Source organism: Panthera leo, chromosome A3 (assembly GCF_018350215.1).
Source record: "Panthera leo isolate Ple1 chromosome A3, P.leo_Ple1_pat1.1, whole genome shotgun sequence".
Classification (NCBI taxonomy): domain Eukaryota; kingdom Metazoa; phylum Chordata; class Mammalia; order Carnivora; family Felidae; genus Panthera; species Panthera leo.
Window position 1 is genome coordinate 133,494,792 of NC_056681.1, and position 21,198 is coordinate 133,515,989.

The 21,198-nt window shown below is 46.8% G+C and overlaps 1 protein-coding gene across 6 annotated transcripts in view; it reads left to right on the forward strand.

Annotated features, from left to right (window-relative positions):
* The window catches only part of MBOAT2 (membrane bound O-acyltransferase domain containing 2), a 126,343-nt gene that overhangs the window by 90,213 nt on the left and 14,932 nt on the right, over positions 1-21,198 (forward strand). For 3 of the 6 annotated variants that reach the window (XM_042933721.1, XM_042933722.1, XM_042933727.1), the window contains 3 exons: positions 9,602-9,657; positions 11,211-11,265; positions 16,840-17,023. In XM_042933721.1, the coding sequence (XP_042789655.1) occupies positions 9,602-9,657; positions 11,211-11,265; positions 16,840-17,023 (295 nt within the window). Of the gene's footprint in view, positions 1-4,621; positions 4,788-5,330; positions 5,365-6,981; positions 7,002-9,601; positions 9,658-11,210; positions 11,266-16,839; positions 17,024-21,198 lie in introns of those variants that run through there. The other 3 variants (XM_042933723.1, XM_042933725.1, XM_042933726.1) reach the window with 3 other exon arrangements.

Here is a 21,198-nt window from a genome sequence, read left to right on the forward strand (position 1 = left end):
GGAAGTTTCTTTCTTAGAGCTTCACCTCCGTCAGCATCTCTGGAATCCTTTTTTTTATTAAAAGGATTATTTTTAATGTGTATTTTAGAGAGAGAGAGCGCACAAGTAGGGGACGGGCAGGGAGAGAGGGAGACACAGAATCCGAAGCAGGCTCCAGGCTCTGAGCTGTCAGCACAGAGCCCCACGCAGGGCTTGAACCCACGACCCATGAGATCATGCCCTGAGCCTAAGTTGGAAGCTAAACCACCTGAGCCCCCAGGTGCCCCTGGAATTCTCTTGATTATGCTGATGGAGACGCTATTGGGGAGCAAAGGGAGAGCATGCTTCCTCACCACTGCTGCTCACCCCCGATTGGAAAAGACTGCTTATGTGGCCCACAAATTAGAGGGTAGTTTGCAGTAAGAGCAAAATGCGTGTTTAAAAATAGCTTTATATGGTGTGGCTTTATTTTGCTGAAATGTAAAATTTCATTAAAAAAATTTTTTTTAATGTTTATTCATTTTTGAGAGAGACAGAGCATGAGTAGGGTAGGAGCAGAGAGAGAGGGAGACAAAATCCGAAGCAGGCTCCAGGCTCCGAGCTGTCATCACAGAGCCCAACGCGGGGCTCGAACTCTTGAACCATGAGATGTGACCTGAGCCAAAGTCAGATGCTCAACCAACTGAGCCACCCAGGCGCCCCTAAAATTTCACTTAAATACTTAAATATAATTTACAAATGTTTAAGTATGTGGAAGAAAAACAACATAGCATTTTAAACATAAACCTGATACAAAACTCCTAGTTTAATGTGTAATTTTTATCCATTAGGAGGAGACATTTGATCATCATCAGTAAACTGATAAAGATTAGGCAGAGACAAATTAGCTGAAAGAGGCCTTCTGGGAGAATGAAGCTGAAGGGCTTTTTTTCTTATTGGACACAGGACAGAGAAGAAGCCATCTAGAGGCAGACTTTCCCCTTAATGAAACATTTAGGCATTTAGAAGCCTTGAGTGTGTTATAATACGAGCAGAAAAGATCCTAACTTGAACCTAATTAGGGTAAATATCCAAAATGTTGGGCGTCTGAAGAAGGTAGAGTTGAATTAAGTGGCCATCCTTTGTCCTGAACTGTGCTGTTGCCTTGAAGCTGGCAGCACAGGAGGTGGAACCAGGCTCTTGCTGAGGAACCGCATGGGAACTCTTCCGTCCGGGACAGTCTTTCTTGCCTGAGGCACAGGAAACTGATATTGTGCATGTATATGAGTGTGAACATCTGTGTGTTTGGGGTGGGGAGTTGGACATGAGTTCAAGATACATTTGAAATGTTGATCAGATTAAAGGGACTCGTTTCTTAACAGAAGTTTCTTTTTGCAGAAAGGTCGAAAACCACTGTAGTCTTGACTTTCGTGGTAGCCTTAGAAAATAGAGGAGACATTAAAATAATTAAATAACTTCCCTTTAGATTAGCAATAACCAGTCAGCAAGTATAATAAAGGATCCTAGCTTCACAAGCAATGAAAACCATGACGATGTCTATCTGAGAATACACGTAAGAAGAAATGCACAGGACCTCAGTGTAGAAAACTGCAAAACTTTACTGTAGGATATAAAAGAACCCTAACGGGAGAAATATCTTGTTATTCAGACGGTAAAATTCAATATTATAAAGATGGGAATTCCTCTCAAGTTAATCTGTAGGTGTAATGCAGTTCAAGGTGGGGTTTTGAGGGAAATTAGATGAATTGAAAAGTTCCTCTAGAAGTAGAAATGCTCGAGAGTAGCAATTTCAGTACAAAACACACTCCTGTTTGTAAAGTAGCCGTCCTTTAACTGTTACAGGACTGACATGGGAGTAGATAACACAGTGAAGCCAGAGGAGAGAAGCAGACCCATTGATCCAAGAAATACAGGGACGGAATAGAAACGGTGGGAGAATAGATCCGTGGGGAAAGCCCTTCTCGATTATTAAGTAAATGGTGTTGAGACAAAAGGAAGGTGACTGCTTTCCTTCTATGTAGGTAAAGAACTTGTAGACGGAAGTTAAGAGCAAAGTTGTGTTGCAGAAAGGTAATGAGTTCTGATTGGAGTATGTTGACTTTTGAAGGGGTAGCTGAATACAGCCAGCAAAAGAGATGTACAGGACATAATTTTCCATTCAAATTAAGGCTGTGTTTTAGAGCTAACCACGTGGTATCAGATGCTCAGCAGACGTTTCATCACTGCTTACTCCCGTGTGTTCGTTCAGCTACGATTTATGGAGCACACGCTCTACCTTTTGCGAGGTGCTCAGTACTTTTGTAAGTGACAGTCCTGTCCAGCATAAGGGACAGACCGTTTGGTCTAAGAGCTACAGGTGCGATTGTTGCACGCACTCCTAGAAAGCCTCGTTTGAGTCTGATTGTGGATTCTCTGTGCCGCGTGCCGAGCTCTGGAAGGCCTCTCGCTCTCATCTCCCTCCTCTCACGCTGTGCCCGGTAACTGTGTTGCAAGTGGGATGGATGTAAATTATTCAGCCCAACCGCTAAACGGCAGTGTTCCATTGACCCTGTTTTGTCCCGTGGGAGCATCTCCCACACCTTGACCTACATTTGTTTGGAGGAAACATTCTGTCTGGCCGCTACTAACGTAGGTCGAGTTACCAAGAGTAGACGGGCTAATCTGTGGCTTGATTTGTCTGGTTTCTGCCCTCCGCAGGCCTTTTCTACCGTTACATCCGTTCACAGAGCAGCGTGCTTTAATGAGATTTATCAGAAGTCTTCGGTTTTCTTAGGACTCTGAGCCCTCACGGTGTGTGCCTGGCTCTGCCCCGCAGCCCCGTCCCGGCTGCCTTCCTCAGTCGTCTGATGCCCACGGCCCTGCTCTCCTGTCAGTACATTTGCCTTTGTGCCCAGTCCGTTCCCTGTGCTCAGGGCGCCCTTCCTGTCCAGCCATCGGTGCCTGTCCACCACAGCTAATCTTACGGGCCCAGATGACAGGACTCCAATTCGAGGTTTTCCCCTGGGTTTGAATTTTCTGTCGTCCCTGCACGCCTTTCTTCGGATGTCTCGTTTGGCTCATGACACTTTTTTATATAGTTATTCACATACCTGTTCATCTCCTGTTTTAGTGAGAAAGCCTCATTAGAGACTGCACTTTACAGCTAATTACCGTGTCCCTCCAGGGCCTTGTGCTTTAGTAGCAAATCCACTGTTTAGTAAAGAAGGTTTTATCAAACATTTGCTGTCTCTCAGATACCGTTCGAGGTATTTGTTATACTGCTGCATTGTTTAATCCACCCAGTGTTACTTTTATCGTTTTTTAGATAATAACTTGGAGGGGGGCTGACATAGCTTCCCAGTCTTCCAAATTGATCAGTGGTGGGGTCAGGATTTAAGTGGGGTTTTCTGACTCTTGTCCCGCTGCCTGTTCACTGCCCACATCTCCACCCGAGTGTCCAGGAGGCAGCTCGCACTGGACACGCCTGAAACAGACTCCCCGATGCCCTCTCTGCCCCTCCTGTGATCCTTCTCCCTTGCCTCCGTCCTTCTGCGTGGTTGCTCTGGTCAAAAACCTTGGCAGCATCGGGGCTCAAGCCCTGCCTCGTATCCATTGTCAGACCGCCGGCCGATCCTGTCGTCTTTACCGTCACATGATGGCCAGGCTCCACATCAGACCACACGTGTTATCACCCTGGTCTGAGCCACCACCCTCTCCTGCCCACTTATCCCCCTGTGGCTCCTCAGTCTTTTTTTAAGAAGTTTGGTTTTTTCATTTTAAGTGTATTTATTTTGAGAGAGAGAGAGGGTGTGAGCAGGGGAGGGGCAGAGAGAGAGAGAGAGAGAGAGAGAGAGAATCCCAGGCAGCCTCCATGCTGTCCGTGCAGAGCCTGACATGGGGGCTTGAACTCATGAACTGTGAGATCATGACTTAAACCGAAACCAAGAGTCTGACGCTCAACTGACAGAGCCACCCAGGCACCCCTCCTCAGTCTTTTCAGCCCAGAGTCAGAATTCACCCATTTTTAAAAATTTTTTTTAAATGTTTATTTATTTTTGAGACAGAGTGAGACAGAGCATGAACGGGGGAGGAGCAGAGAGAGGGGGAGACACAGAATCCGAAGCAGGCTCCAGGCTCTGAGCGGTCAGCACAGAGCCTGACGCGGGGCTTGAACCCATGGACCGTGAGATCACGACCTGAGCTGAAGTCAGAAGTTCAACCGACTGAGCCTCCCAGGAGCCCCTAGAATTCACCCATTTAACACCAAGTTGCTTCCGTGCGGAAACCCTCCCTCGCGTGGGTCACTCAGCTCCAGAAGCCTGCTGGGTGTGACCCTGACCGCTGCCCCTGCATGTCCCCATCCTCCCTCTGCACCTCCTCTCATCCCACCAGTGGCCTTCTGTCTCCCCACGTGCTAGTCACGCTTCTGTTGAACTGCTGTTGAACTGCTTTCCTCCTTCCTGAACATTCTTACCCCTTCAGGCTGCTCTCTGCCTTGTTCTCACTTGAAATGTCACCTTCAGGGTGAGGCCAGGTCTCCTCCCTCCTCCCCCCACCCTGCTCTGTGCCTGCGCTCAGCACTTGGCGGCATCTGGCATAGGATGCGTTCACCTGTTGACTGCTTCATTATCTCTCTCTGTCCGATGCACCGTGAGGTCCGCGGCACCGAGAACTTCACCTTGTGCACGGTTGTGTCTCCAGCATCTGGTTTCTTGTAGGTGTTTGTTAGATACCTGTTTCTGAACGAGGGAGTAAAGTGAACGAATGAACGTGGCTCAGAAACCCGTGGCCCTCTCCGTGATGACTCACTGCGTTTTCTTTGGCATTCGGTATGTGGGGCTTATTTTGGCCTCGGTGGGTTTTGCTGTTTGTGGAGGAAAGAGAGGACCACACTGGAGAGCTGACAGTTGGGCTCTGTTGTCAGGTGACTTGCACCCAGTGGCAAGCTGACCTTTGACCCGGCAGGTGCTTGCGGTTGCTTTGTCGCATCCGTGTATGTAGATGGCGCTAGAGATAGCCTCTCCTGGAGGTAATGGGCAATTGAGGCAGCGACTGTTCTTTTCGGCATTCGGTTTCTTTTTTATTTATTTTTAATTTTTTTTAATGTTTATTTGTTTTTGAGAGAGAGAGAGAGAGACAGAGCATGAGTGAGGGAGGGGCAGAGAGAGAGGGAGACACAGAATCCGAAGCAGGCTCCGGGCTCCGAGCTGTCGGCACAGAGCCCGACGTGGGGCTCGAACCCACAAAGAGATCATGACCTGAGCCGAAGTCGGACGCTCAACCGACTGAGCCACCCAGGTGCTCCTCAGCATTCAGTTTCTAATAATGTTGAACTACAGCTGAATTGTACTGTATGAAAGAACTAAACCAACTATTCTCATTATCTGTAGAGACAAAAAAATGTATGTAAGTGTTTTTTAAATTTTTGTATCCTTTTGTTTTTTAAATTTCAAGAAGTGTAGAGCTTTTAGTTCTTATAGCAGGTAGGGTTTTGTTTTCCTTGTTTAATATTACCTGAAACTGTCTCGTCGGCTGAAGTATTTCTCCTGAAACGTTAGATTCCACGTTTCTGCACATTCCTAGCCGAGTGCCACGGGGAGTAAATCTGTGTACTTCCACCTAAATACAGTGATGTCATCATGTGGAAGGTACAGGTACCTCTGTCTGCAGCCCTGAGCTCCCCTGTTGGAGATCCTGAGGCCGTCCACCCCCTCCCTCCTCCATCCCTGACTCTGCCACAGGGAAGGCAGAGGGTCTCTTTTGAAATTTTTTATATATATTTTTTAAAAATTTTTGTTTAACGTTTATGTATTATTTTTGAGACAGAGCATGAGCGAGGAAGGGGCAGAGAGAGGAGACACACAGAATCCGAAGCAGGCTCCAGGCTCCGAGCTGTCGGCACAGAGCCCGACATGGGTCTTGAACCCGTGAACCGTGAGATCGTGACCTGAGCTGAAGTCGGACGCTCAACTGACTGAGCCACCCAGGCGCCCCTCAGAGGGTCTTTCTGATTCGTGTCAGGTGATCTCAGACTTCCTAGGACCCTGGAAGCGATTAGCATTTGGAGACCCCAGTAGATGCGAAGTCAGCAAGTAGTTAAAATGTCAGTAAAGGTCTAAGTGAAATCATGTGTGAGTCACTGAAACAGGTGTTTGTGAACAGAGTGCCCTCTCAAGAAGACCCACAGCAGGTACTCTCTGAGAACAGTGGAGTTGTTTTCGTTTGCAAGTGTTTTCTCCACACCCTGGTTCTGCTGTAACGAGGTAAAGTTGGTCCTGCTCTGGTCGGCTTCCTGGTCAGGCACATGGCCCGTGTTGGCCTCACGTGTCCATTTCCCCCTCTGGTTTACTTTTCTCAGCTCTCAGTGATGTGTTCATGCCTTGCTGAACTTTTACTGTAGTACTGGCTTACTTTCACTTATAACCCACTCCTTTTGAGTCTCTCTGTGCTACTTCTGCCTTCTAGCATTTTACTGTCACATTCACCACCCCCTGACCCCACCCCGTGACAGGTTGGACCAGAGACATTGGAACTGCCACCCGTTTAAAACCAAAGGGAATAGTCGGGGCTAACCATCACCAGTAAAGGGAACAAAAAGATGCCGAGACGTTTTTGCAAACCAGTCGGTCCTTTGAACCCGTGTATATGTCTAGTGCCCCAGGTGCAGAGATAAATAAGTCGGCGTTCCTGGTGTTCAGTGGCCCAGGATTTTTCGTGGTGACAGGAAAGCAAACAGAAAAATGACAAACAGTACGGTAAATGCTTTCAAGCACAGATGAGAATGGACAGGCTAGAGGGAGTCCGACCAACCTGTAGAAGGAGTAAGAGATCTTGACCGGACGCTTAGAGGAGTCCGTTTATTTAGTGTTTCTAAAACATTTACTCAGCACCTCTCTTGTGCTAGGCACTGTGGGTTCAGTGGTGAAAAAGACTGTTGGTTCCTTACCTCGTGGACTTTCTGGAGAGGAAAGACAGATTTTAAACCAACAATGAAACAGCCACGAACGTGAAAATATCTTGGAGGAGGAAAACGAGAAGCTGAGGTTAAGTGACGGGCGAGTGTGGGCATTGTGGCAGAGGGGCTTGAGGTAGAGCTGTCCACGGGCCTCTTGGGCAAAGTGATTCCTCAGCCGTCCTTGCAAAAACAGTTCAGGAAGGGACTAAGTGGAGGGAGCAGCATTTGGAAAGATCCTGGGGCATTCAGCCCTGTCACATTCACCACCATGAGGGCTTTCACGAGCCATCCTGCAGCCTGCACGGCACATAGCACAGGACTTGCATGGGGAGGCCAGGTGGCCAGGGCACAAGGAGGGCATGCACTCACAAAGCACATATTTGCATTTTTGGAACATCTTATATATACACACCTAGCAGTTTGTCATTGAGTTGATTTTTTTTTTTTTAAGTAAGCTTCACGCCCGGCGTGGAGCCAAGTGTGGGGCTTGAACTCAGGACCCTGAGATCAAGACCTGAACTGAGTTCAAGCGTCAGATGCTTAGCCAACTGAGCCATCCAGGCACCCCGTCACTGAGTTGATAAATTTAATAATTATTTTATCAGTGGTTTTTATTATGACTTGAGGTGAAATGGGAATTAGCATTTAGAACTGAAGAGTATTATATAATTCTTTGCTGAGCTATATTATGAAGAGAACTTAGGCAGGATGAGAAAAATGATTCTTTTCCCCCAAGGAAGTGGAAATCATTATTTTTGCAATCCTGGGAGGCACATAAAACATCCCGAAAGCTAAAACGGCAGCTGGGTGTTCAGAGAAGCCTGGGGGATAGGCTGGCTGAGGGATCATTTCCTGAGAGTGAGTTGCGTTCACATAGGAGCTGACTTTTAAGGGAGCCCACGGGGAATCTCCTCCCTTCTGCACTTTGAGAGCACCTGCCATGTGACAGGTTTTTCTCTTCTGAGATCTTGCCTGTTAGGTGAGGAGAATGAGCTGTAAGTCCTCAGGGATCTGGATCTGTGTGTCGCATTGCCCCTGAATGCCTGAAGGCATTCTCCTTTTTTTAGGTGTTGAAGGATGCTCGTGTTCGGCCACGGGTAGAGGTGACGCTGACCGGTCTCGTGCTCTGAGCAGTGGGGACAGGTGGAAGGCACGGGGTCTCTGTGGTGGAGTCTGAGCCCGCCTCCTGCCGCATGTGGGCTGTGGGGCTGGCCTTCCTGAAGGCCTTTCCTTGGCTGCACATACCTCCGAGCCTGAGCTCACCCTCTGCCTTTCGGCAAAACGCGATTTTCTGGTTTTAGTGGAATATTCCAAAACTATAAATAAATAACTTGTGATTAATTGTTCTTTGATACAAACGTCAGTAAGCTACCGTAATAAAGGATAAAGATGTATCCCGGTGGTTTTTTTTTTTTTTTAACATGGATTTATTTATTTTTCCTTTCCAAGGTATCCATTCAATTAGAGATTACAAAACAGGGGGAAAATATTGCCGTTTTCTTAGTTGTAACACGACTTAAAGTCCTCGGTAACGTGCAGTTAGGTGCTATCTCGGGGGTGGCTCTCCCAGACCCTTGGTCCCTGGGCCCTAGACCAGTGAGGTGGACCTTGTCCTGTTTCTTCGTGCCCCATCTCTTCTGTTTTGTTCTACGTTTCTCACCCAGTCTACCTTAATTTTCTACCTATTCCCCTTTTCCCAACTCATTTTTCACCTTTAAGTCAGCCGAGCCAGAGGGCAGCAGTGTGGCTGTTGAAAAGTCAAGATCGGGAAGCCAGGGCCCAGCCTGATGCCTGCCTTCGCCTCCCTCTGGCCCCGCGTCCCAGCGCTCCTAGTGCGTGAGGGAGGAGGCGGGTGGTGATGCTCACGCAGGGCCTCGCGGGGGATGAGCATGCGTTTCTCTCCCTCCCTTGCTTCCTCCTTTCCTCCTTGCCTCCCTTCCTCCTTTCTTTTCTCTTTTTCTCTCTCTGCCTGTCTCTTTCCCTTTTCGTTTCTTCACTCTCTCTCTTCCTTCCCTCCCTGCCCTGTTTCCTTCCTTCCTTCCTTCCTTCCTTCCTTCCTTCCTTCCTTCCTGCCTTTTAAAGCAAGGGAGAAGCCCTAACTCCCTTAGCCCCTATACCTTCCCCAAACATAGCAGCCCTTGAATTCTCTCTTTGAAATCCCTTGGAGGTCTTTTTTTTTTTTTTAATGTTAAAAAGTGTCAGGATTTTGTGATTGCAAAAGTGGAATAAACTCTTTTTTCTTTTTTTAAGAAATATAATTTATTGTCAACTTGGTTTCCATACAACACCAGGTGCTCATCCCAACAAGTGCCCTCCTCCCTGCCCATCACCCAGTTCCCCCCCCCCCCCCCCATCAACCCTTAGGTTGTTCTCTGTATTTAAGAGTCTCTTATGGTTTGCCTCCCTCCCTCTCTGTTTGTAACTTTTTTTCCCCCATGGTCTTCTGTTAAGTTTCTTAGGATCCACATATGAGTGAAAACATATGGGATCTGTCTTTCTCTGCCTGACTTATTTCACTTAGCATAATACCCTACAGTTCATCCACGTTGCTGCAAACGGCAGGGTTTCATTCTTTCTCATTGCCAAGTAATATTCCATTGTATATATAAACCACATCTTCTCTAATACGTCATCAGTATTATTTTAAATTTCTCCTTTTAAATATTTATTTTTTTTATTCTATTACAGCCCAATGATGATAATTACCCAGAAGATCACTAGTTTGGCTTATGAAATTCATGATGGTAAGAATTTAGAAATTAACTTTTCATCACCGAAAGAAATCCTATTCAAATATACTTTCACTTGAGATAAGACCTTAACTTTCTGCATTAGAGGAGATAAGAGACAGGAATATTCAACTCTGCTTAGGTTCATTAAAGTGTGTTTATTTACTATTTTTTTTTTTTTTTGCAGTTTTTCATCTTAATTTCACACCTGATTTAGTGACAAAAACAGTAAGAGTGGGGTCCGTCATATGACCAACATTAGTGGCAGTATAAAATATAAAAGAAATAGACATTTGGTCTCAATCAAGTTTTATTGGTCCCTGCTTCATCTTTGTTACATTTTTATTAATTAGTATTTGAATGCTTTTCCCCCATCCCTTATCCCTTGTATATACAATACACGCACACACAATTCCATGTATTTTTAGCATTAAGTATTTATATATTCATATTTTCAATCTTCAGTGAATGGACACCTTGCCATAGGAAATGCTAACACTCTGGGCTGTGAGTCATGAGTTAGGCTCTGGTTTCTTCCCATCCTGGAGGGACATCCCCATCAGACTGGTCATCCGTAGTGGCCCACAGAGCTTTTTACGTGGGGTTTTTAGCCCCACTGCGTAGAGCACCCATCCTGTGCCATCTGCTAAGGAACACCTACAGATATGTTTTCAGTATATTGTTTGCTTCTTAATTTAGTTCTCCTTTGGTCTTTAAATTGGGCTTAGAATCTAGTAAGTTGATGTGTAATCGTAAGTCCTGGCCTCCTCTTTGGGGAGAGAAGGTAAAGATGATGTAGGTACACAGTTTTCATTCATTACAGTCAGAGAGAGGTAGGGAAATCATTTCTTGCTTTATGTTGAGCTTCTGGTTCGTAATACTGATGTTAGTCAATCATCTAACAGTAGAAACATTTTGATGCCCCCTTCTGTTTTTTTTAATGTTTACTTATTTATTTTGAGAGGGGGCAGAGAGCGTCAGCCGAGGAGGGACAGAGACAGAGACATAGAATCCAAAGCAGGCTCCGGGCTCTGAGCTGTCAGCACAGAGCCCAACATGGGGCTTGAACCCACAAACCATGAGACCATGACCTGAGCCGAAGTCAGATGCTCAACTGACTGAGCCACCCAAGTGCCCCTTAAATGCCGCCTTTTGAAAGTCAGAGTGTTTATTATAAAATATGCTAGCATTTTAGAATTTTTTTTATTATTCTCAAATTAGTTAATATACAGTGTAGTCTTGGCTTCAGGAGTAGAATCCAGTGACTCAGCACTTACGTATAACACCCATGGAATTTTTAAGTTAATAATAATTCCTCTAGAGAAGTCTCAGATTTGTGCCTTGATGTGTATTATTTATCTTACACAGACCTAGACATGTTGGGTTCCATGGTGGTCCTTTGACGTGACTGAACCAATGTGACAATGAGAAAGAAAGGAACCAGTTACACCAAAAGTTGGGATTATAGCATGAATTTCCACTGAGAAAATGGTAGAAGTGTGAATGGGGGAAAATGCCATTCTTTGGGGAAATCACAGTTGACAAAAGTACCTGTTTTTATTTCCCAGGGATGTTTCGAAAGGATGAAGAACTGACTGCATCACAGAGAGGTCTGGCTGTAAGGTACGTGCCCTTCCGTGGTGTCCCGCCATGGCTCACGCTGTCTCTACCTGGGATATACTCGACTCTCATGGCTAAGGCTGCCTTGTCCTCCTAGAGGTACCGACTTCGTGAAAACCAAACCTTCCTCCCTCCGCACGCCTCCCTCCACCAAATCTGGCTGGGTGAGGCTACACATCCCTTCTAAGGCTCACATAGCACCTTGGATGTATCATCACATAGTATGTGCCTCCTGTGTACCTGAGGGTATCACCAAATTTTCTGTCTCTCCTGTGACTTTCTGAGTTCCTGAAGACAGCAAGATCATATAGTCTTCGTGTCTGCCATATAGTAACGAGTGATAATCTCCACTTCCATTTACAGACCAATAACTCAATAGCAGGTACTGAGTTAAGATATGTTAATATAGCACATAGATGCCGTGTTTTGAAACAACAAAGAACCAGTAAAATATTCTCAATATTCCTTGAGGAATTCATTCTGGGTTGGTTTCTACTTCCTTTATTATAGTACTCTGTTGTCTTATCTAAGGAATAGCTTAATTTCTTGGATAGGGTCTATCTTAATACAATTAGACATCAAAAACTCATTTTACCTAAAGGAAAAATTCCTTGGAAGCCCCTTGCTTTCTGTAAATCAAAAACTAACAGGTGCCTGGCTGTCAGAAGAATGAGGTTAAGTTTGTGACAGTGGATAGACCCTACCCTGAGGCTTCCCTCTTGGCAGCATATCTTGGGAATCTTCTTACATTTTGCCCACCTTTAAAATTACTCCATTTTGGTATTCTCCGTAGTCCGTATTTACATATCAGTAGACACACACTTGAACAGACAGTTGATGAGCAGGCACTTTGATCTGGATTCTGGGGTCTTTAGGAGTCCTCGGCCCATCCCTGCCACCTCTCGTTAATAGACACTCAGCTCCCAGTTCCGCCTTGCCCTCCCCCCACACACCTACCTAGCAAAACCCCAAACGCTATTAAATTCAACTCTCCGCCTACCCAGACAGCGGAAGGGAGCAGACTGGAAGAACGTTCATCCCCGTTGACTGCACTTGTTTTCACGGGGTGGCCCCACGTTTAACATTAGGGCCTTAGCGTGGCCAGTGGCCGCAATGCGTCTTCCGGTCCGCTCCCGTGAGCGCGCTCTCCTTCCTCAGACGCCCCGCACACCCTCCCGCAACTCAGGGTGGCAGCAAAGTTACTTCATTCTGCAACCACTAAAGCTGCCAAGCTGCCTGTGTCTGTAACGCCATGCTCCACTTCTGTCCCGTCCCAAGCGCTGCCCATAGTCCAGCCCAAGGCCAACTTCTCCCTTCTCCCTGAGTCCAGCTGCTTTTAACTCCAGGATCTTGCTTCTCGCCCCGGCCCGGGCACTGTCACTCATCATTTCTGCCTGTCTTTTCGCACTGAAAGGAGAAACACCTTTACCTCACTTTCCCTGCGAGCTGCCTCCCCAGTACTCTGCAGCCTTGTAGAGCAAGCCTCTGTGAGAGATTTGCGTCGCCGTCTCCCCTTCCCCACCCCCCTGCTCTCCTCAGCCCACGGCGCTCGGGTGTGTCCCCACTACTGGTCTGATAGCGTTTTTGCAGGTGGCCTTGCCCTCGGCAGACGTGATTGTCAGCCTCCCAGCACCATCTGAGCCAGCCGATCCGTCAGTCCTTGAACTACATTCCTCACTTGCCTTCCGGGAGGCCACCCTCCTGTGTTCTTCCCACCTCCCTGGCTGTTTCCGTCTGTCTTCTTTGCTGAGTCCTCCCCCTCTGAGGCTCACCACTAAAGACTCGTGGGCTCCGAGGCCATCCTTGGACTCCTCCGTCTTCTCTGGGGATCACGTGCCGTCCACCGATTTGAAGTCTTGTAACTGTCTTCCCGCGGCACCTCTCTTCTGAGTTCCAGCCTCACCCTCATCTGCCATTTCGACATCCTGGCGTGGATCTGAGCAGGTGTCTCAAATGGGACAAGTTCCAAAAAGAGTCCCTGATTTCCGTCTCCTCCTTCCCTCTCCCCGGCCCACTACCTGCTTAGTTAACAGCCGTACCATTTGAAACGAGCCCCTTAGGGCAAAAACCGGGGCAGACTCATGCTTTCTTACTGCAAATCCACTTCTCTGGCAAGTTAACCTCTTCCTTGGAGACCTGTTTCTCATCTGACCATGACATCTGACCGTCCCTGATCAGACTGGCTTCTCACCATTCCCACTGAGATTGCCCCAGCCGGACCTCGCCCTCTACCTGGCCTACTGGAAAAGCCTCCCCAGCAGGGCTCAGTTTTCTCCCTTTTTTCCCTCCACAGTCTGCATTTCACTCAGCAGCCACAGGTCCTTCCGACACGCGTTGGATCAGACTATTCCTCTCTTCTGAGGAAAAGCCCACAGCGGCTCCTCATGGAATTAACTGGGGGTGGACTAACACACTTAGGACCGCCAGGTACGGGGCCCGACAAGGGCCACTAGTTCTACACAGACCCCCTTGTCAGAAACCCCCCCTTCCCTGCCATCACTCTCTGTCCCTTGGCCCTCCTTTGTTTTTCTTCACAATATATGTTATTGTCTGATAGTATAGATTTATTTTCGATTGTCCCTCTTTCTGCTCCCTTAATGAAACAGCTGTGTGCAGAGAGAAATTGAGCTCGTTTATGATCATATCCTCATCGCCGAGATAGCAGCTCACCCCTGGGTGCTTGTGCGCCCTCCCCGGGGACATCAGACAATGTCTGGAGACAGTTTTCGTTGTCACAGTGGAGAGGGGTGACGCTACTGACATCTAGCGGGTGGAGGCCAGGATGCCGCTAAACACCCTCCAATGCGCAGGGCAGCCCCCTGCAACAAAGAGTTATTGTCCAAGAAAGCCCGTAATGCTGAGATTGAGAGGCTCGAACTGAGGACCCAGTGGAGTTGACCCCAAATAAACGCCTATGGAACGAAAAATGATTCTGTCATTTCATGTCATAAAGGACATGCGTCTCATTTTAAGTAGCAAATACTTCTCATTTTAAGTAGCAAATATTATAATTAGCTACTCAGGACGTAAAATGACTTGTCATTTGTTATGACAGTTCAGCCAGGACAACTTCAGCAAATGTCATGGTTCAGAGTTATCTCCTGTCCTTGCAAATTGTGACACACATTTTGACTTGGGAGGACTGAGCTGCACGCCTTGATAACCTGGCATTGTTTCGGGGCTTGAAATACTCAGTGTTGAAATGGAGCTGTTTTGGGGGAGCACAGGAAGTTCGTCACTTCGTGATTGCGGGGCACGCACCCTTGTTTGAGGCAGTGAGAAGGCATTCTCTTTCAGCATTATGGGAAGAAATACAAGAGAAAATCTGCCAGCAGCATGTTTCTCGCCTCAATTTTGAGACTTCAATAGAAAAGACGTAAAGCTCAAAACAATTTTAAATGTGGAAAAATAATTCTGGAAGAATCTAAAAAGGAGTTTGGCTCTGTGGTGATCTAGCTAGTATCAGATGGACAGGAAGCACAGTTTTCTTTTTTATGGTTTTTTTTTTTAATAAAGACACATATGAGGGGGGTTCTGTCAACTTCTCTTGGCCACAAAGAGTGTGCTTTTTTAAGGAAAGCACTTCTCACATTTAGACAGGAAGGAAGGATGGTAACATCTTCCAGAAGCCTGCTTCCTGTCCCCAGGTGTAGCTGTTCTTTTAAAAATCTCTCTCTTTTTTAAGTTTATTTATTTTGAGAGAGAGACTGAGCACAAGTGGGGGAAGGGGAGAGAGAGAGAGAGTCCTAAGCAGGCTCAGCACTGCTAGAGCAGAGCCCAAGGTGGGGCTCGAACTCATGAACCATGAGGTCGTGACCTGAGCCGAAATCAAGAGTTGGACGCTTAACTGACTGAGCCACCCGGGTGCCCCAGCTGTTCTTTTATTTATGGTAGTTTATGATTGTCAGTGGACAGCAGACTTGATAAATGGAGCTGCTTTTAGGAAATCAATAAGGCGAGCCTGGGTGGCTCAGTAAGTTGAGTCTCCGACTCTTGGTTTCGGCTCAGGTCACAATCTCATGGTTCGTGAGTTCGAGCCCCGTGTCGGGCTCCACGCTGACAGCTCAGAGCCTGCTAGGAGCTCCCTCTCTTTGTGCCACGTGTGTGCATGTGCTTGCTTTCTCTCTCAAAATAAAGAAATAAACTTAAAAAAGAAAAAAGAAAATCAATAAAATGCAGACTGCTAAGTCACCTGTATGATAATGTGTGTATTTTTTACCCAGTTACCTGCAGTAAGAACTAGAATGCTCTGTAAACTTTAGATACCACGTGCCATTTGCACAGACCTCAGAGCATTTGAATGGAAAATGTTGTAAGGCATCCCTCATTGCTTTCTCACATCCACATGCAGTGTATCAGCAAACCCTTAGGTTGTCCTGCCAGAATATACGCCAATGCTTCCTCCCAGCCACTGTCCTCTCCTGCCTAGAGATCCCAGTGGCCTCCTGGCTGGTCTTCTGGCTTCCACTCGTGTCCTGCCCACCCTCAGGGGCTACAGGGCTTCTTTTGCAGCATAGGTCTTTTAAAAACCCTCCTGTAGTGTTTCATCGCATTCAGAATAAAGTCCGAAAGTTCCTACCATGGCTTAGAAGGCAAGCCCTATATGATCTCCCCTCGGTTCTCTCGGACTTTCTCCACGTCTCTTTCCCTGGTTCAGCCCCTTCTGGCAACAGCAGCCTCCCTGCTGCGGGGCACACTCCATCTCAGTGATTTTGCACACACTGTTCCCTCTGCCCTGATCCTTGTCGCAGATACTCACAGGACTCCCCATCTCACTTCCTTCCGGGCTCTGCCCAGATGTTGTCTTGTGAGAGAGGCCTTCTTTGACTGGTTCATGTAATAGTAATAGTAAAAGTAATAATAGAAACCTTTCTCTTTGTAGTACGTAGCATCTCTGAAAATACTTCATACATGTTTTTAAAGTATCTGTTTTTTGCATCTTCTGTGTGAATGCAGAATATGTCTCTATTTTGTTCACTGCAGTATCTCTAGACCCTAGAGCAGGTGGGCATATACTCGGTGCACACATAAGATTTGTCGAGTGCTTGAATGGTTAGCCAGTCAGGGATGATTCTTTATGCCACGTCTTGTCCGTCTTAGGTTTGTTTTATAGTGAAGAAATTAAGTAGAAACCTGTTGTAGTTGGTCATAAAGGCCTGTATTGAGGCTCCCTTTCCCAGAAACACCATTTAGCATCACTGCATCCTGGTCTTTTATATTCTTACTATTTGGGGACACCCGGGTAGCTCAGTCAGTTGAATGTCCGAGTTCGGCTCAAGTCATGATCTCACGGTTCGTGAGTTTGAGCCCCGCCTTGGGCTGTCTGCCGCCAGCACGGGACCCGCTTGGGATCCTCTGTTCCCCTCTCTCTGCCCCTCCCCCCGCTTGCCCTCTCTCTCGCCCTCTCAAAAATAAATCAAGATTTTAAAAAATTCTTATTGTATGAATGCAACTGAAAATCGAAGCTTGTTTTATTTTGGAAATGGTAAGGGCAGTGAGGAAGAAGATGATTATTCCTATCAGATTTTCTGATACGCTTACGTCACATCTCACAAGCTGCGCGTTTTCCATTTACAGACGCATGCCAAGCCTCCTGGAGTACTTAAGTTACAACTGTAACTTCATGGGCATCCTGGCAGGCCCACTCTGCTCCTACAAAGACTACATTACTTTCATCGAAGGCAGATCGTACCACATGACACGGTCAGGCGAAAACGGAAAAGAAGAAATACAGAACGAGAGAGCAGAGCCATCTCCAAATGTAAGGTCATGAGGTTTATCTGGAGCCTTGATAGCTTGTATTGACTAATGTTGTTTGTTTAAAGATTCTACTGTTTTCAAGTTTTGAACTTACCCATCTATTTCTTTGAAAATATTTTTCTAAGATAAATGACCCCTCACACTGTACCTAGTAATGATGCCCAGTAGAAGTACAGTCATGATCAAAGAACAAAACAAAGGTTACTTTACAAGCTATGCTGAGATCCTTAGTGAGAGTGATGCTTTATAGTTACGGGGGGGATATTTTCCAGGAGAGCCGTTTGCCTGCAACTGACGCAACCTAATTTTCTAGGCTCTTTCCTTACCTGTATGTCATGTTCCCCTAATTCCCCTGTTCTCCTCCCCTGCCTTCCCTGTCCTCTTCCTGATCATCGCTAGTTGAAATCTTACTCCTCTTTAAAAGCCTACATCAAATACCACCTTTTCCGTAAAACTTTTCCTGATTCCCACAATAAAAAAGTTAATAATGGAGCATCTGGGTGGTTCATTCAGCTAAGCCTCTGACTCTTGGTTTCAGCTCAGGTCACGACCTCACACTTTGTGAGTTTGAGCCCCAAGTCAGGCTCTGTGCTGACAGTGTGGAGCCTGCTTGGGATCCTCTCTCTCCCCCTCTCTCTGTCCCTCTCTCTCTCTCAAAATAGGTAAATAAACTTTTTAAAAGAGTTAATGGTAGCTGACACTCTGATAGCATTTCCCATGTGCCAAGTCCTGCCGTGGACACTTCACGGTTGCTCTCTCAGCCCCCACAGCACAAGGCAGGTGCTGTTACTCTCACCACTGAATGGACGAGGAAACCAGGCCCGCGTCATTTGACCAGGATTGCCCAGGTTGGCTGTGGGAGAACTCGGGTTCAAACCCAGGCAGTCTGACTATGAAGTCCGTGCTAAATTGCCTCACAGCGGAGCATAAACTTTATTTCCTCTGAACTGCTGGGAATGATGCTCCTTTATCAAGAAGGGCTCTCAGGCTTTGTGCCAGCTGAGTTTCTGGATTTGATCTGGTAGGATCTTTTGTGGTTTTTAAAAAAATTTTTTTAATGTTTACTTTTTTTTTTTTTTTTTTTGAGAGATAGAGACAGCATGAGCTGGGGAGAGGCAGAGAGAGGGGGAGGAGACACAGAATCCGAAGCAGGCTCCAGGCTCTGAGCTGTCAGCACAGAGCCTGATGTGGGGCTCAAACTCACAAACCTGATCATGACCTGAGCCGAAGTCGGATACTTAACCGACTGAGCCACCCAGGCACCATTTTTGTCTTTATTAAAAGTGACTTCCTCTTTAATGTTGGTTTCAAAGAAAAGAATGACGTTATTATAACAAGAGGTAGGCAAACTAACTATGGCCCATGGGCCAAATGCACTCAGCTGCCTGTTTTTGTTTTGGTCCTAGAAAAAAAATCTTTTTAATGTTTATTTGGTTTTGAGAGAGAGAGACAGAGCACAAGCTGGGGAGAGGCAGAGAGAGAGGGAGACACAGAATCCTAAGCAGGCTCTAGGCTCAGCTGTCAGCACAGAGCCCAACGTGGGCTGGAACCCATGAACCGTGAGCTCATGACCTGAACCAAAGTCGGACGCTTAACCGACTGAGCCCCCCAGGTGCCGCTGATCTGGTAGAATCTAAAAGTCCCATGAGAAATAGTCCAGTCAAAAAGTCTGAGACAAAAAAGGGAGCCAGTATGATTTTTCTGAATGTGGGGCTTGGAGCAAAGGATCACCCTCCTTTGAGTTTCTGTAAACTGAAGCGTGAATGAAGAAAAGCACACCCAGTCTCTTCTCTGCCATGTGACCCATCGTGTTTTATATCAAAAGGTGCCTTTGTCTTCCCACTTTCTATTACTGGTTACATATTGATAAACGTCGTATCAAGCGGGATCGAATTTCAGGCTTGACATGGAGTACATTCAAGTCTCTTCCATTGGTTGTTTCGTGTCTCCAGGCTGACCACTCGACCCTTTAGCAGTCTCACTGCCATCAGAGAAAGGAAGGATAATTACAGATAGCTCTGATATTCCAGAATCTTACCCTGGAGTAGTAGAAAGAGTATGAAATGCTAGGATTCAAGACACTGGACATAATGTTATGTAATACTAGAAAAATTGCAAGCGCTTCAAACATGTGAGTAGTAGTAAATCACACCCGACAAAGAATAATACACGTGTGTTCATTCCTTCTGTCACCTCACTCTGAATTTTTATGGGATGCACTCTCATAAAATGTCCCTTTCCTTTTTTGGGTTATAGACATCATAGACCAGAGGTTGTTGGCAATGGCAAACACTCTTAATGTATGACCTCACTGTCTTAATGTATTTGGAATTGAAATTCCAGAGGCATAAAATTTACACAGTCGGAGGTGGTAGTGATTTACAGATCACTCAAAGGTATTTGGAAGCTCTCTGTGCATCAGTGGTGTGGGTAGACTCTTGGGATCCAAAGTAGGGCGGTCAGGTAGCCAGCGGCCCTTTTGTTGGGGACCTCCCAACTGTCTTTATCTAGGTAAGATACGGGTTTGGGTACTAAAACGAGGGCCAAAATAACAGCAGCTTAAAAAGGTAGGACATGTGGTGTCAGTGGTCTGTGGCTAATGTGGAGGCCCTGGGGGTGGGGGATCTAAGCTCTCCCCTGTGTTTGCCATCCTTGGGGCGTTGCCCTCATCTACACGGTTTAAGCTGGCTCACCGCGGGAGCTGTCCACGTTACTTGTGTCGACAGCACGCGGACCTCGTGGCTACACTCAGCTGCGAAGCGGACTGTGCTGTGTGGTCTTCAGCTAGAGTTCAGTGCCCCCAAGTAAACATTCCATTGTTGCGCAAGAAGGGGAGGGTGGCTTCCGGGGAGCACCTGTCTGCCTCCGCCATGACGTCTGTAGGACTTTTCTCTGAGGCTGCTTAGTTTCTTAGTGGAGGATCCTCCGGCCTTCGGCAGTCTCACGAGGTAGATACAAAGTTGACTGCTGGCTTCTGGAGCTGGCCTGGTCAAGGGGGCTGAGGATTTCACCTCTCAGCATGCAGACTTCCTCCAGAGTCTCTACATTTCCATCCCAGCACTTACCCCGCCCCCCACCTGGACCTGTGCCCCTAAGCCTGATCTTCTCTGGCTCAGCTTCTCTGAGAGCTCACGTCTGGCCCCCCTGCTGGAAAGGTGGAAGGTGCCACCTTATTGAGCAGGAGACTCTGACACCCAGGGCCTGTACCCGGCTTCCCAGGCCCCCACCCCCGCCTCCCCGGCTCCCTGATCTCGCTTTGCCTCAGCCTTTTTGGGGAGTCTCATGGGCGAGTGTGCCTACCGCTGGTTGCGATCAGACGTGTGCTACTTGAAGTTTTGTTTTGAGACTGAGACCTGGAAACTTGCACACGTAGTCGGAAGGCCGCAGCCTTTCTCACTGTGTCCCTGAGATGACACACCCACTTTTTAGGTTAATGTGTCAGGCCATTTTCTCCAGCTCACCTCATTTGTAATTATAATTTCTCTCTAATTACCTGCTTTAAATCTCTTCTCAAATGTATAGGTTAGATATTTTGGGAAGAGGTGAAGAAAAGGTAGCCTTTTCCATACTGGAGGAGGCTTTCAAAGACATGGAGGAAATAAGAATACGAGCTGCAGCGAGGAGCCCTTGACCACTCAATACCTCCTCGCAAGGCCGGCCCCAGAACAAATAACGCTCTTCCAGCAGTGCAGTGAGCCGGGCATGTGCTTTGACTCCTGCCTCTGAGCCGTTTCTTTGGGCAGTGTTACAGAAAGTGTTCACATATGAACGTTCATTTGCAGGTTAGTTAATTTGAATATTATTAGGTTGCTGAGCAGGACACTCACAATGCAAGTATTTTGTTACCTCCCATGACCTGGATACAGCCAGCCCTTCCTTTCCTCCACCTGCTTCCCTCCCTCGGCAGGGGCCGTCACCTCCCTTACACCGAGTCGGATTGAAATATTCCGGCCTACTAATAATCCAAAAACACCACGAATTGGGTTCTCTTACGGTGATTTCACCTTTCCAGGATACAGTAAAGAATGGCTTTTTTTCTTTCTTTTCCCCATCAGAGTCTTCTGTGCAGATCTTTTTTGTTTTCTCGGGCGTGTGGTTCTTTTAGTTTTGTGAACAAAATTGCATCCAAGAACTTTCAGATTTAAAGAGATGTATGAGTTGTTTATTGCAGAAATA